Source organism: Artemia franciscana, chromosome 19 (assembly GCF_032884065.1).
Source record: "Artemia franciscana chromosome 19, ASM3288406v1, whole genome shotgun sequence".
Lineage (NCBI taxonomy): Eukaryota > Metazoa > Arthropoda > Branchiopoda > Anostraca > Artemiidae > Artemia > Artemia franciscana.
In genome coordinates, this window is record NC_088881.1 from 30,742,344 (window position 1) to 30,760,108 (window position 17,765).

At 34.1% G+C, this 17,765-nt stretch overlaps 1 protein-coding gene across 5 annotated transcripts in view; it reads right to left on the bottom strand.

Annotated features, from left to right (window-relative positions):
• Nucleotides 1–17,765, bottom strand: part of LOC136039547 (claspin-like) — an 88,136-nt gene that overhangs the window by 57,585 nt on the left and 12,786 nt on the right. For all 5 annotated transcript variants that reach the window (XM_065723376.1, XM_065723373.1, XM_065723375.1 and 2 more), the window contains exons 3-5: nucleotides 10,617–10,763; nucleotides 5,126–5,346; nucleotides 785–1,534 (exon numbers count right to left, since the gene is read on the bottom strand). In XM_065723376.1, coding sequence (XP_065579448.1) covers nucleotides 785–1,534; nucleotides 5,126–5,346; nucleotides 10,617–10,763 — 1,118 coding nt within the window. The remainder of the gene's footprint in view (nucleotides 1–784; nucleotides 1,535–5,125; nucleotides 5,347–10,616; nucleotides 10,764–17,765) is intronic.

Below are 17,765 nucleotides of genomic sequence, written 5' to 3' on the forward strand. Positions count from 1 at the left end.
AGACAATCCGATGACTAAAAGGAAATGAAAATCCAAACTGGAAGAATTAAAAACCTAGCAATATGGAAATATTGACAATATTTGAAAAGATATTTCTCTAGCATTGCTGAAATAGGGAAGTTGTTGTCCTCTCGATACACGCGTTTTGTTTTGTCCAACATTTTCTTTGGCCTTATAAAGCCCATTCTCGCTTTTGTTTTTCATTCTTTGTGATGCCTGGTCAACGTGGTTTACGAAATTATTTTTATGTTAAATTATTTTATTATGTTATATTATTATGTTATATTATGTGTTTTTATGTTGTAATATTTTTATATCTTATTCTTTGTTATATTATGTTAACTATTTTACTTTATAGTTTATATTATATTTCATGATTTACAAGGGTATGATATACCTTTCATTAAAAATTAACTAAAACTAAAAAAAAAATCGAGACTTGTCTTCAAAAATCCTAAAGAACACAAGCTTAAGAAAGGAAATTTTATGCCATGATTTTGGGACGACCAAACAATTATTTTTGTTTTCATAGCCTCCCTTTTTTTTCAGAGAGGCCTACCTAATAACTAACTAATCTTACAGAATATCTCTACGCGTCATGAAGTCATTCCTATTGCTGTACCATTTTTTCTTTATCCATCCCCATGAGCTACGTCCTTCGTCATGACAAATACCTCTAAGTTTTCGTATAGCTCCTTATTTCTGAATAAGGTGTTATCATTGTTATAGCAGAAGGTGAAAATATCTAAAAAAGAAAAAAAAGAAAAAAGAAAACCAGACCTACTTCAAAACAACTTCCTTCTTCTTTGGAGACGTTTTGGCCGAAGCATGTTTTAAAAAGCGCTCTTGTAGCTCGTTCAAATTCACAATATCTTCATCAAATTCAATCTCCTCACCTGGTCTCCCACTCAGTTTCGGTTTTGTTGAGCTTAAAGTAAGCTTCCCATTTTTCACGTTAGACAAGCTTAGTTCTGAGCTTGGTTTTAAGACATCACATGACTCTTCATTAAAACTTGAGTCAGGGATTATTGTTTCACTTTCTATCACAAGACGAAAATCATCATCATTGTCATTATTATTTACAACTTCATCTAGATCATCCGTATGTAAATTACTTTCACCTTTTGAATTTTGTGCTTGGAGAAAAACTTCATGATTAGACCCATTTAGTTGATTTGAGATAGTAGGGTCATCTGTGTCAAGAAACAGGTCAAGACTCTCTACCCTAATTCCATTGGAGTTGAGAGGCGTACTCTTATCAGGGGATATATCAAGATCGTTATTAACACTTGGGCTCGGTCTATCACTAATATCCTTAACCACTTTAGCATCAACATCAAAGGGAGTGCTTTCAGTTTCTTCATGGTTTAATTGCAATTCTATATCAGCACGGTTGCCAGGTTTTGGATCTTCAACTTCAAAATTGAGTTTTGGGCTCTCAACAACGTTTGCAACTTCATTTGGATCGTCTTCTTCTTCAATATCCGGTTTGAAAAATTGTTCTATTTCCTTATCTCTTTGTTGAAGCTGCTGTCTAAAATAAAAACTCTAATATTGTCTAATATTGTTTTATATAATGTTTTTTTATTTATATATTAGTTTATTTCTGTATTAAGTTTGTTTATTTTTAGTATTTTATATTATGTCTAAATTATAAAACATAAACAGCTTGAGGAAAGCTTCTGAATGGAGTTATGTGAAAACCGGTCTTAAAGTTTGATGTTTTCTTTCACAGAAACGAATCTTGATTGTGTGTAAACATGAGCAAAGAATAAGTATTAATCCATTACTACTACTACAAACAACAACTCACCACAGCACCAAGCCACCTGAGCCCAACACAACTATGTATTCTCCTCCTCCGTCCCAATCTATTTAAAGCCTCCCTCTTTATACCCTCCCAGGAGATTCCCATTTCCCTTAAATATTTCTTTATGACATCCTTCTATCCCAATTGCGGACGACCTGCTTTCCGTTTAGCCCACTAGACGGTTGGCTAAAAAGGAAAACCTTTGGCAATCTGTCATCTTTTACCCGCAGAACGTGCCCTAGCCATGTCAACCTTTCTCTCATTATAGCCCTAGAAAGCGGGATTGAACCGCAGTTTTCGTACTGGCTACTGTTTGTATTGTATGATATTAAATCAGGGTAGAAAATATTTGAGAGTAAAGCGAAAAGCAAGCCAACTTAAATGGCTTACTCAATTTTAGGTGAAGATTTAAACCCTCACAAATTCTCTTAGAAGAAGTTTGCCCTTACTGATCATACTTCATTTTGGGAGCTAAATACTTCCAACAAAAAATAAACACCTATGCCTATTTAAAATTGACTAAAGGCGTTAAACGATCAGGCAGCAATCCTCATTTCAATTTAATAGCTACCAGAAAGTAAGCTCCATAGCCCTTTCGAAATAATTCTAAGTCAGAATAGCCCTGATCATTTACATATTTTGATCGTACTTTACGAGAGTTGTATGAACTCGATTTCACAAACGGGTTTTATGAGTGACTGAGCCGGGTATGATTAAAGAAATAATAATTAAAACGCTTTTAAGAGGTGCCTATGAAACAAGAGTGACTATAAAACAGATTTTAAAGGCGACTATGAACCAGAAGTGACTATAATACATTTTGTAGACTTGACAAAGGACCAAGAGTGACTGAATTGGATTTTAGGGGTGAAACTGAATCGGGAGTGACTAAAGTGGAGTGGCTTTCTGGTTTGCTCAGGTATCTCGAAAACCAAATTACATGGAACACAACAAAATGATTTTACCAAATACATAACATCAACTGAATCATTATTAGTTGCGAAAGGCTTCTAAAAATTATTATTAGAGGCAATATAGTTAAGAGAAAAATCTGGGACTTTTAAAAACGGCTAAAACATGTGTTCAGATGCATTTTTGTTATATTTTTGCGAGTCTGACAAAATTTCCAATGGGGAGGGTCGTAAACCTCGTACCCCTATTTATACAGCCTTGCCTATATGACATTTTTAGCTTCGAAATACCTGTTAACTAATCCTAAATAAAAATTCGTCGATTTTCTGTTACACAGAATTAATTTTTGAAAATGTTAAGTATATTTCTCTGTTAAAGAATGAATATTGAATTTCTACTTCAGTGGCAGCTTTTAGGGTTAATGAGATAAATTCATGATTTGAAGTATTTTTGCAAAGGAAAACATGATCATTTGATGACTGACATGAGTTTTATGTCGTACCCGTTTTTAAGTAGTCTTCATTAGGAGTTTAGCCAGTAATTTGATTGACGAAAAGAAAGAAGAAGGGGCTTCATATGAATGACCCCCTTTCCAAAAAAAATGAACTCGCATAAGTAGAGCAGGCTAGATTATGGGAGTAAAACTTTGATTTTAAAAAAAAAGCAATTAAAGTAAAATACATAAAAACAACTTTTTAGGGCTGAAACTGGTGAAAGAAAGTTTACGATGGTCAGTCTACGCTATACATTATGACAATTTTATACGTTATGCCACGTTATACGTTATTCCACGTTATACCATTTGCCAGAGTGTGGTCTTTGGCCATCCATTCGGGGTACAATAAAAACAGGAGTGATTCAGTCCGTAAAAGTACCATTCAGTCCGTAAATGGTACCATGAATGGTACTGAATGGTACCATTCAGTACCATTCAGTCCGTAAAAGTGCCACTTTTCTGGACGGATTTACGCAGTAAATCCGCAGAGAAATTACGCAGAGAAATGGTTGAAACACTAGCATTGCATCATTAAAAACAAAACGTTCAGACTTAAAAAAAACCCTTAACCTGTTACTAGTGGCACCAGCAGCACTCAGCCTTTAATTTACATTTCTCTGGTGGCTTTCCGCAGTAATGAGAAATGGTTGAAACACTAGCATTTAGTATTAGAAACAAAACATTTAGACTTTAAACACCACTTAACCTGTTACTAGTGGCACCAGCAGCACTCAGCCTTTAATTTACATTTTTCCGGTGGCTTTCCGCAATAATGAGAAATGGTTGAAACACTAGCATTTAGTATTAGAAACAAAACATTTAGACTTTAAACACCACTTAACCTGTTACTAGTGGCACCAGCAGTTGGTTGAAACACTAGTATTTTATCATTGGAAACAAAACATTCAGACTTAAAACAACACTTAACCTCTTATTGGTGGCACCAACTATACTTAGCCCTTAATTATTATTTTGAGGTGGCTTTCAGTAGCTATGAGAAATGGCTTAAGCACTATCATTTAACATTAAAAAGAAGGTTCAAACTTAAAACACCAACTAAATTTCTTGCTAGTGACAACTAATACAATAATCTGTTAAGGCTGTGACTAAGTGAACTTGAAAACATCAAGGTTCAAAATTGAAGTTAGGGTAGCCTCCTGTCTCTCAATTCTCTAGAAACCGTCAATTGCCAAAAACCCTTCAAATAGCACTTATTTATTGGCGGAAATAGCAGGTTAATTATACCAGCTTGTCAATCTGGTCTCTAGGAGTGTTATCGGCGATTTGAAATGATTCTTTCTGGCAAAAAACTTGTAAAAATTTCAGGTAGCTGAAAATATTCTATGGGACTGTTTGAAAACAGGAAAATACATCGAAAAATGGTTACAATCATCTTACAGGTTATTATCTTCTGCTCATGGTAGTACCGATTTCGTTCTAAAAGCAATAACCTTCATAGAGTACACTTGTGAAAAAGAGCTAGACATTTTCTAAGATTTCTAAGCAATCAGAGGAAATAGAGCAAAATCCTAGCTAACATTTTGCAGCATCTTCTAGAAGCTACAGCCGGATATTAAAAGCGGTATCTTCCGCCAATGAATACTTGAGTACTTTTTATATATAAATTTTCAATTTTAACATGGGATTTTCGAGTTCCATCAGTTCACTTAATCACGGCCTTAATTAACACTTTTCTGGCGTTTTTAGCAGTTATGGGAAACGGAGGAAACGCTAGCATTTTACTATTAAAAACGAAAAGTCCAGATTTGAAGCACCAGTTAGTGTCTTACTAGTGGCACCACCTATATTCATCCCTTAAAAAACACTATTCAGTTGGCTTTCAGCAGTTATGACAAACGGATAAAACATTGGTCTTTCTTCTAGAAGAAAAAGAATATAATACTTACAGCACTGGCCGCAAATCTTCTTCATCAAGCCTCAAAGAAGTGCCAAGCTTAGGCTTAAGCTTCCATGTTTTCATGCTGAGAAATTCCTGAAGAGTCCTCTGCTTTGGCTTGTGGTAAGGCACAGACAATGGAGCTTGTCTTTGGAGCTTCTGTGACTCACTGTAGACTTTCAAAGTCTCTTCCTTTCTTTTTTCTAATTGTTTTTTCGTCCCAGAAAGACCCTTAAATGAAATAATACTTTAAAGCAAACACACAGTGGCGTAACCCTTGAGTACACTACCCATACATCCTCAGCTAGATATCTATGTATAGGCATACAGGTTGTTTCAATCTGCACTACAGAACTTTTCACACTAGCATAACTTAAGACGCTCCCTTGTGTTATGATATTTTATAGAGCAAATTTTACCCGTAATTAAAATTTTGTTATCTTATTTAAAATGCAAAAACGGTTATTTTTGCAATTACTAATTACAATTCAGTTAAATCTGAATGAAAAATCCTATTTGGTTTTTCACATAGGCAGCACATCATTGTCAGCACAGTTCTGTGTCAGTAAAGACCTAATTTCTATGTATTATTCATCTTGTTGTTTTTTCCCAAGGCCACTTCATATGGAAGGAGCTGTCCTAGAAAAAGTCAAAAGTGATTATAGGGCAACCAACTCCCTTTCCCTTTTTAGATACCCCCTTCTCAAAATTGCTCAAAATTTTTAGACAGCCACTTTGTCAAAAATAGTCAAAAAGTGAGACAGAGATTATTTGAAACTGCAACTGCCACTACTTGCGACTGCCATTGTGACTATTACCGCTACTGCTTGTGACTAATCCTGTGACGCTTTGCGACTGAACTACTCACAATTACTACTACTTGCAACTGAGACTACTTACGACTGCGACCTCTTGCAACTGTGATTGCGAGTGCGAACAATCGCGATTGCAACTGCGACTACTTGCGGTTACAACTACTTTTAACTGTGACTGCAACTACATAAAACTGTGACTTCTAACGACTACGACTGCAACTACATGCGAAGGAAACAGCAACTTCTTACGAATGCAATTACTTGTGACTGCAACCGAGACTACTAATACTACAATGATTACTACTACGAATGACACCATTACTTTTAATGCTACTGCAACCACAAAATATTAATCACTAAACCATACACAGAGACTTCATGTGCACCCTTGATGTATAAATGTTATAAATGCAACGTTTCAAGATTAGAATAAAGTATTAAATTGAAACACCTAGGAATTAGTAATAAGGGCATAGAATTAAATTAAAAGATTTTGTGTATATCCAGATTGTCAAAAGGGTACCTCTACAATATCCAAGGCATGGCTAAGGATACTACTTGGAACTTTCGGGGCATGCTTTTGGATGTTGAAGTAAATTCAAAAGACACTATGTGCATCCAAGGTTACAAAAAAGGTTCATTTGCGAAAATTAGGGCTGAGCTAATGGTAAGTTAAATTTTTCAGGGTATCCTGAAGGACAGTGCCAATTAATATGTGTCTCTGCTCCGGGTAATAACACGATGGGGGTCAGAATGGCTCTAATCTAATAAAAGCTCAAAAATCAGCCAGATTATTATCAATTTATTGGGTAATTTTCCATGTACCAACCCGCCCAAAGTTCTATAACACACTTATTACTCAAATTTGGTGACAAATTTTGTCCAAAATATACATAGCAAGCCCAAAACTTGATTCGGAAAGAGAAAACTAAAAAAAAAGCTTTACAAATTTTCCATTATTAGCCAATAAACCTATTACAATTAAAAACAAACTTAATTGAATAAAAATTCTCCATAAATGTAAAATTTTCTATGAAAAGTAAAGAGCTATACTAAACGAAAGACAACCGAAAATAAGACAAAAGGATTTTCAAGTGCGAAATTGCCATAAATTACTGTCAATAAATAAATACAAACGAAAATATATTGCAGCAAATAATCAATTCAAAGTGAAAACATACAGAAATTACCACAAATAGGAGTAGGGCTAAGGAGAATTTCTTCTGAAGACCAGAACATAATTTATAATTCCAAAGAAAAACTTTTTAAGTATTTTTCTACTTAGTTACTTTAATATAACCAATGTTGCCAAGAGTTTAAAAAATGAATTTCACTAAATATTAAACTATCAATTTATATTTCTTAGTTACTATGAGGATCTTTTTTTTACAAACCTAAAGTTACCATAACGTTAACAAATACTGCTAATAAATCCAAAGTTGCCAAGACTTTCAGAAATGAATACCAACAAATACTAAATGCCAATTTATATTTCTTAGTAATTATGAGGATTTTTTTCTTTTTTATAAATCCAAAATTGCCGTAGTGCTAAATAAATCCAAAGTTGCAAATACTTTCAGAAATGGATATCACTAAACATTAATCTGTCAATTTATATTTCTTGGTTATTATGAGGATTTGCTTTCTTTTTTATGAACCCAAATTTGCCATAACGTTAATAAATAACGTCAATAGATCCTAAGTTGTCAAGACTTTCAGGAATGAATATCACTAATCATTAAACTGTTAATTTATATTTCTTGGCTATTATTAGGATTTGCTTTCTTCTTTATAAACCCAAAGTTGCCATAACGTTAATAGATCCAAATTTGCCGAGACTTTCACAAATGAATATTACTAAATATTAAACTGTCAATTTACATTTCTTGGTTATTATGAGGATTTTCTTTCTTTTTTATAAAACCAAAGTTGCCAAAATGTTAATAAATAACGTTAATACATCTAAAGTTGTCAAGACTTTCAGAATATCAAGAATATCAGTAAACATTAAACTATCAATCAATATTTCTCGGTTATTATGAGGATTTTCTTTCTTTTTTATAAGCCCTAGGTTGCCGTAACGTTAATAAATAATGTTAGTGAATTCAAAGTTGCCAAAACTTTCAGGAATGAATACGAGTAAACATTAAACTATCGATTTATATTTCTTGGTTATTAAATGGATGTTCTTTCTTTCTTTTTTTTAAGCCCGAAGTTGCCATGACGTTAATAAACCCAAAGTTGCCAGAACTTTTCGGAATGAGCATCAGTAAATATTAAACTGTAAATTTCTAATTCTCGGTTATTATAAGGCTTTTTTTATAAGCCCGAAGTTGCCATAACGTTAATAAATAACGTTCATAAATCCAAAGTTGCCAAGACTTTCAGGAATGAACATCACTAAATATTAAACTCTCAATTTATATTTTTTTATATTTTGAGGATTCTGTTTCTTTTCTGTTGATCTTATGACAAATAAAAACATGATTGGAAATTAATTACTTTTTCAGTAGACCAAAATTGATGTTCTGGTCTCTAGAGGCCCTACTTTTGTTTGTAGTTTGTTGACAGTGATTTGTGCTCGTTTTAAATTTGAATAATTGTCCGACTTTATTTCTGCTCATCTTCGGTTTAATTTAGCTCTTAGCTTTTCTTGGAAAAACTTCTTTAGTGAAAAGCTTTTTTAAAGTTATTTCTACTACTACAACTAACTCACCGCCACACCAAGCCGCCTGAGGCCAACACAGCTACGTAGGCTCCTCCTCGATCCCTATATATTCAAAGCCTCCCTCTTTGCACCCTCCCAGGAAGTTCCCATTTCCTTTAAATCTTTCTTTATGACATCCTCTCACCCCAGACGAAGACGACCTCTTTCCGTTTAGTCCTAGAGGGTTGGCCGAAAAGGACAACCTAAGGCAATCTATCATCCTTCATCCACAGAACGCACCCTAGCCATATCAGCCCTTCTTTCATTTTAACCCTAGAAAGCGGGATTGAAGCACATTTTTCATACAGCCTAGTCATTTGACCACTGTCAATAGTTAATTTTAATTGAGTTTATGTTATGGTTGATAATTTGAATATTTCATTAATTTGAATTTGTAACAGGGGCCTCTTGCATGGCAATACTCCAAAAAAAAAAATATAATTCTGCTGGAGAGCCTCAATAAACGTGAAAATGTGAAAATAATAGTTTTGACCTTTAAAATTATTGTTGATAAGACCTTGAAAAATGTCAGTTCTACCACCCTACGTAACTGCTTAAAAAAATATATTTGTAAAAGAAACAGAAAACTCCATATGGTTATCAGAGTCACAATATTGAACAGAGTTCCCCCATCCCCCTAGACAAATAGTGGTTACTTCAACCAAACTATGATGAGTTTACCTTCGACGATTTTCTTCACATGGATGATGAAATTGCTGTCCATGGTGATGATGAATTGCAGCATACGCGTCATAAGTGGATATTGAGGAGGAAAGGTCTTAATCTATTTCGCTAGTTAACAAAATCTCTACCCCCCCCCCTCTCTCTCTCTCTCTCTCTCTCTCTCTCTCTCTCTCTCTCTCTCTCTCTCTCTCTCTCTCTCTCTCTCTCTCACTCTATCTACAGAATGGAAGAGTCTGGGGATCCTCCCCCCAAAAAATACAAAATTTACCATCAAATGTTTTTTAGACTATTTTTACACTTAGCTTACTCGAATCTCGGTATTTTTTTTTATAACAATTCTTAACAAAATGTTGTTATGAAAAACATTCAACTAGGCCTACTTCAAAGTCCACATGTACCTAAGTCTACTCTATAGCAGTATCCTATTATGAGCTATATATATATATATATATTATATGAGCTAAAAACCTTAGGTGAATTAAAAACAATAAATGTCGATGTCATATCCACGCCTTCAATTTTAGTCAATTACAATGCTTCAATTTTTCAAGGTACGAGGGCAAAAAATAGTTCCTGCAACACTAGTAGATAAATATATTTTTCTTATTTTTCCAATATTTTTATTTTGCTCGTTTTAATCTCATGAATTCTGTTATCAGCATTTGCTCATCCTATTTCATGCCAACGATAAACATTAAACGATATGCTTGTAATTTTTCAACCTGAGATAACTGTCACCTCCCCTTTAATACTAACCCGTCCTAACTAATAACAATGTGTAATCAATAACAACCCCAAGCCTATAAACAGGTAGGTATTCAATTTTTCCAGAGGAATTTGATCCTCGATATGATTTCACCTGTATGTAGTGAGAGGATGAGTCATGGACCCACAATTATGAGTATTATTAGAGACCAATGAATAAGTAAATTTTCAGCTCAAACGGACCAAGGGAAGTGGGTGAAATATTGATTACTAAATTTGATCTTAAAGCTTATATTTAAGTTAATAACTTTAATAGTCTATTTTTCAAATTTTGATTGCAATAGAGTCTGCTTTACTCTTTGCAACTCCTGTTGCAGCATTGATTGAAGCTAATGCTACAAGAATGATATGTGTTCATGAATCTGTGCAGGATAAAAGGTCCAATAGGGATTGCCCAGATCAGTATTTCAGCTGCTAAAATACTATGAAATTAAAGGCATGGCAATACAGTTCTGTTTTAATATAAGGTCTTCAATATTATTTTGAAGTTGAAAACACCCCAATTGAAAACAGCTGTAAAAAATACTCACAACATTTTTCTTGGGCATTCCATTTCCTTTCATCTTATTCTTAATTGCACTAATGTCTTCAAGTTCTTCATCAGATATATTTGCTCTATTTTCCAATTCTTCCTCAGAGCTACCAGATGAAAACACGTCAGCATCAAGAGATTGTTTCTGCAATACCAATGATATATTCAAACTGTTGCATTTATTGTTATACAAATGGTGTTAAATCCTGAGAGCAGCCTGAGAGCAGTTCCTGAGAGCAGCAATGAAGGAATCATTTTACATATAAATTAAAAGTAAAGTCGATAAATGCACACGTAAAATTGTCTGTAAAGGAAAAATCAAAGAATTTTTCGAGTCTCCTACAGACAAGAAAGCATTAGGAATTGACGCATGACAAGTAAGTTTTTCCTGGCCAAACTTCCCTGATATTTTACACTATAACATGTTCTCTATAACACAACCCTCGGGGAAATTCCAGGGTGGCCGTTAATAAGGGAACTTCTTCTCCATTTCTGAACTATATAGAGAAACGTTGGATAATTGTACTAAAAGATATTTCAATGAAAAAAGTATTAAACTAATTAACTAGTAAAACCTATATGTGATTAAATTTTTGAATTCAGCATGCTAAGTTCTATTGATATCATAAATTTAAATTCTTGAGTAACACAACTAAAGGTATTTGCCAAAAACATAATTGCTAAGACAATCCAGCACTAAGGCTTCCGGAGGCAAAACTAAATTTAAGAGGTAACCGAAGAGCACTAAAAATCACTAAAATCCCTAAAACACAAGCAGATTAAAGTTGCGCCTTCATTCAACTTTTCCTACCAAAGCCATCAAAATGATTTTGGGCTTATTAAGGGCCTTAATGATGGAAAGTTTTAAATAATTTATTTTAGGTTTAATTAAGCATCTTAATTTAGTTTTATTATCTCAATTTTTAGTCACATTTTCAATCAAACCTATTTGTAAACACTAGAAAATTTTAGTTACTTTCAGCCCTTGCCCAGGCATTTTGAGGACCACTATAATACCCAGAGTCATATTTATAGAACCTTTTAGAGGATTATGAATAAAATAGCTGTCTCAAACTTCAATTAAATGTTTTCTGGCATTGTAGGCTCCAGCGTATAGGGACAAAGGACATGGGAGGGGGACGGTTTTGAAAAATTAATTACCAAAAAGTTCATTTTCTTGTGTCTTAAATTCCCAAGTCTTCTGGCCTGTCCCTCTGCAGGTTGGAACCATCTGCATGCACGTATTTTCATTTTTTGGTTGCTTGTGAACTTCCTGGATTGTACAATTTTTTTTGCATTTATTTGACTAAAAGTTTGATTTTAATTTGATATAAACAGTTTTTATAAGGAAAAAGAAAGAAGAAACGGCGCAAAATTTTATAAACAGATCTAAATAGCCGGCCTAAATTTTAATATTTTTGATAAAAGTTAACTTCAAAAGCCTCATTTTTTTTAAATAGGAGACATAAGCACATCTAAATTAGAAATGTCGAAGTGCATAACGAATTCCACTCTTTTTTAATATAATCCACTAAAAATTTGTAGAAGAGAAGAAGGTAATGAACCTCAATCTTTGAAGATTATGCCTATCTTTAGGGATCATTTCTTCAAACACAAGCCACTTTAAATGCTGACAATAAAGATTAAGAAACAGCACAACAATGCCAAGTTCAAACCAACAGTGCCGATCTCTATCCCCTGGGCTTTCTGCCATTAAATGTAATGTGTGTTACCGGCCAGCCATCCAGTGCTTGCACACACCCTTCCTGTTTACCTTTCTCAGATATCTCTGGGCATATAATTAGAGCTATGTTAACTCAAGCAGAGCTTGCACTCACACCAGTGACCCAAATCAACCTTGTCAGTGAAAACCTTTAACAGCTTATGACTACATATTCAGCGTGCAAACCACTTAGCTAGAATATGCTGCAAGCCCAGTATATGTGGGATATATTATAAGCCCTAATACATGATAGGCCCAGTATATGTAGGATATAGACTATTATAAGCCCAGGATATAAGTCCACAAAGTTCTTGCTTTTCTGATGAAAGGCATTGCTTCTCTCTGAAAATATTTCTAAATAAATATCTCTAAAGCATCTCTCCAAATATAACTAGTATCTCTCATATTTTTAAAGGCATTGCTTCTCTCTAAATAAAAGAAATAACGGGATTGTAATATCATCTTAGGTTATACTATGATTGCAATATCATACAGTAGCCATATGCAAGTCGACAAAGTTCTTGCTTCTCTGATGTGAAGGCATTGCTTCTCTCTAAATAAAAGAAATAACGGGATGGTAATATCATCTTAGGTTATACTGTGACAGCAATATCATACAGTAGCCCTATGCAAGTCCAGAAAATTCTTGCTTCTCTGATGTGAAGGCATTGCTTCTCTCTAAATAAAAGAAATAATGGGATTGTAATATCATCTTAGGTTATACTATGATTGCAATATCATACAGTAGCCATATGCAAGTCGACAAAGTTCTTGCTTCTCTGATGTGAAGGCACTGCTTCTCTCTAAATAAAAGAAATAACGGGATGGTGATGGTAATATCATCTTAGGTTATACATAGTCCACAAAGTTCTTGCTTCTCTGATGTGAAGGTATTGCTTCTCTCTAAACATATCTCTAAAGTATCTCTCCAATATAGCTAGTATCTCTCATATTTCTGAAGGCATTGTATCTCTCTAAATAAAAGAAAAAATGGGATCGTAATGTAATTATAATTACATCATGATAATAATATCATAATAGGTTACCCAAAGAATTGATAATTTAGCTGGGTTAAATGTTAAGCAGGATACCCTCAATTGGGCTAGAGTGAGGACATTAGAAAAATACTAAGAAAATGTTAACTTGATAAGAGGAAGGATTTGGGGTTTGGATATAGTTGAATGAAGGCAGAGGATATATGCTGTGTGGGACTTGGGTGATAAGTCAAAGACGCCGACTGGGGGAAGGAGGGCATTTGGCTGCATGTCTTTAGTTTATTAATGTTATTCATTAAAAAATGCCAATTAAATGTCATTGATTGTCATTATTTATATGTCATTATGTCAATATGTCATTAAGCAAAAATGTCAAAAAAATATTTTCACTGAAAAATACCTTATTTTTTAAGTTTTTTTTTAATTCCACCCTGATATATTTTTTGAATTGAGACCCCCACATTTGGTGTTGCAACAAATTGTTAGTAACAATAGTAAGATAAGATAAATTTACATTTTTAAAGGAGCCTTCACTAACAAAGTCAAATTCACATTTATTATACCAAAAAAAAAGGAATACCTACATTTATTAAACTATACTAATTTTGAAAAAAAAAGTTTTGCCATATAAATATGAGCCAATATAAAAATAATTGTAAAATTATTAAGAACAATTCAACAAAACAACGCATTAAAGTTTGTACTTTACACAAAGCATACAATACACACATACAAAGCAGCAAAAGATATGAACATATTGAAACCAAATGCTCCCATTTGAGAATTTGTTCATATGATTTTTATCCTGCCCCATCTAGCAGCCCTAAAAGCACAATAATGCACGCCATTGACTTTAAAATTGCAGAGCTATTAATTTTGTTGGTAGCACAGCTACTAACACGGAGCAATTTTCTTGTTGACAAATTTTCAAGGTAACCAAATTTTCTATTTAGTGTACCCTAGCTTCGGTTTCCTTTTCTGCTAGTGTGGCGTGCAATCTCAGAGTGAGAGTGGAATTATGAGGATTAATTATATTTTTTAAGCAGCTTAGTCTTTTATGTTCAGGAATATGGTGTGGCTTTACTATTATCTTTGAATTTTGCAGACCAAACGTGCAAATACTCGAGTATTTTCCCATTTGGAAACATTTGGCAGATAAGGTACTAAAATGGCATTTCTTTGGTTCGTCCAAAAGTTTTTGTTATAATTTTAGGTGTCTTGCCATAAGCCTTTGATCCTTCTGGGAGCAATAATGCTGAGAGAAGTTGATGATGAAGATGATGATGATGATGATTCTGAATTGCATCTCAATTGATCTTCTAATAGTCGCACCTGAAGTATCAGTCATAAGCAATGAAGAAAATGTGAATGAAAATTAAAAGTTATCCTCGCAAGATACGCTTACAAAAGATATTTTTGGTACCCCAGAAGTTAAATCTTCAAATAAAAATGATGCAGTAACCAAAAGCTTAAAAAAAGAAGTAAATGGAAAATTTCAGAGGATTGTCAGGCATTGCTGTAGCTCAAGGAAGTAAGCAGGTAAACAGAGGGGTGGCTAAATCTAAAAAAAAACAGATCAAAACAGCATACTAAAACAGTTACAACACCATAAATGGAAGAAAACAAGAAGAAGAAGAAGAAGAAGAAGAAGAAGGTCTTTGGGTAATCTCGAGAAATTATGATTAACCTTCTAAACATAGACCCGTACCCTGGCATTTATCCTGAAATATTTAGTACAAAACAGAGTTGTGACTCCACAGTTCAGTTCAAATTTTTTTAGTGTTTTCACAAAAGAGTGCGCGGAGGTAAATCTTGAGATTAATGTGAACAAGTCGAAGATAGTGCGCTTTAACCCGCTAAAAAGTGATGTTATGGAGCCAAATGTTCCATTCCCTCTAGCAAACAGTATCAAGATCCTTGGAGTTACTTTTTCCAATGACTTCAGCTTTGCCACACATATTGAAAACGTGGTTAAAAGTGCAAACGCTAGTCTACAGACTTTAAACGGTATGCGTAGGTTCAGTGCAAACACAGAGAGTATTAAGTGTGCACACATAGCGTATGTCCGCCCCATTCTGGAATATGCGTGTCCTGTTTGGGTGCCCTCAGCACTGAGAACAGTGTATCTTTGTCAGGAGCTTGAATCGGTTCTGAAGCGAGCGGTATCGATCATCTTGAAACGCCGTGACATCCCCTACGAAAAGGCTCTGGAAGTACTAGGACTGCCGTCACTCCAAAACCGGTACGAAACTCTGATAATGAGTTTCGGAAAGTACTTGCTTTCTAAATCTCAGCACTGTGACATTCTACCTGATCAACCTCTACCATCGAGAACGAGAAAGCAAGATAAGTTAGTTCCCGTTAAAGCAAGAACAAACCGATATAGTAATTCTTTCGTCCCGGTTTTCGTCAAAATGTATAATAAGAGTTAATATTTATAGTTTTATTTATATTTACAAGTGTAGCTTGATTTTGTATATGTTGTAAAGAAACACAAATCAGCGACAGCTGTCAAGTTTTTGCTATTAAACCTGTCTACTACTACTACTACTACTACTACTACTGGCAAGCACACCCTTTACTTTGACAATTTCTTTGGCAGCTATGGCTTTCTGGTAACACTTTGCACTCGTGGATACTGAGCTAAAGGTACTGTAACCAGAAGAGGAAAAATCATTTCAGACAAAACAGAGGGGTGACTTTGACCATCAATCTGATGATACTGTATTTGTGATGAAGTGGCAAGATGCTTATACTGTCTCTGTTGCAACAATCACAATAGTATTTACCCCATGGAGCACTAAAGTTCGGCAGAAAAAAGGAAGCAACAATCAAGTAGCCACATATGATAAGCAACCATAATGCTGGATGGGAGCCATTAACACTGTCAAACTACCAGCCTTTAGTTACAAGCAAGAAAATTGTTTCTGGATCATTTGGCAAAATTTACATGGCACATTATCTGTACCAGGGTGGAGATTATATAGAAAATTCCAAACAAACAACATTGAAGAAAAGATCCAACAACCAGATTTTCTACGGGAAAATATTCATTGGATTAGTGAAAATAAAACTCATTGTGTCCCAGGGTACAATTAAAGTGTTCCCGAAAAAAGGTGACAGCTCATGTGCTTGAGACTGCCCTGAAATAATAGAGATGCAAGGTTTGTATGAAGAGTACCAAGTTTGAGTGCCAAAACTCTTATATGCAGCTTCATATACAGATCTGCTTTGAGGATTTTCACTCCAAAATACTTGTATAAAGAGAACCAGACATGAGTCTCATGACTATTGTGTACTGTTTTATTTACACGTCTGGCTTGAGAAGTTTCACTTCAAAATACTTTTTTGTGTCTTTAGTGTTTTATATTCGTTTGTAGTACTGAATAAATTTGTAGGCTAATGCTTAGTGTTCCCACTTGGGAACATCCTACCATATATAACTCAGATGTTCAAAAAAAAATTGTCATCAAGTTCAATCTCTAATGCAGGCAAAAATCAAGTAAAGAAACTTTATCAATCTATGTGGTCACCTCCCAGCAGTCATCATTAATGGGTTAAAAGCATGCAGTAAACTGATAAAAATCAAAAATATACACTAATTGTTGAATGATAAAAAACCACACTAAAAATAAAATACCATAAGTAAAGTATTTTGAAATGCTCTAGATCATTAGATAATTATTAAAATTAGCATTATAAAAAAAAAAAAAACATCAAAAAGAATTCTCTTCTTCATGTGCATCTTGAAAAGCGTCAGTGACAGTGAAGACTTTATGGTACTTCTCTCTTGAAATACAACTGCTTATTAGGTGTTTTTTCTTGGGGGGGGGGGGGGGGGTCAGTTCCTGGGTCCGGGAATTAGCTAAATCCTTTAGACTGAAGCTGATGTAACAAGCCTTCGTGTCATGTAAGCTGACTAGACCTGCATTTTTTTTTAATGAGCATTATATTTATATTTTATATTAATTTATACATTAATTATACAATTGATACAATTAATTTATACAACATTTAGATTTTCAAAGTAATATCGTGAACTATCTTTCTAGTTTCTTTGATGCTATGTTCGCTCAGTTAGACCAAGGCAAAATTGAAATATATATCACTTGCAACAATCTATGTAAGCACCATCTATGTAACAACCCTTCTATGCACCATCTATGTAACTAGCACACTAGCATACTATGCACACTAGCACCATCTATGTAAACAGCCCTTTAAAAAAAACTTAGACAAACAAATGTGCAAGCAGAGAACATAATTTACTGTGCATCTAAATTTCTCTGAAAATAATTTCTAATTTTATCTGGATTTATCGAAAATAATCTGGAAATAACTTCTAAATTTCTCAAAATTTCTGGGTTTATGGAGAATGAATGGGACGGATGGATGATGATTTCTCTGGTTTCTTTATTTATTACATTAG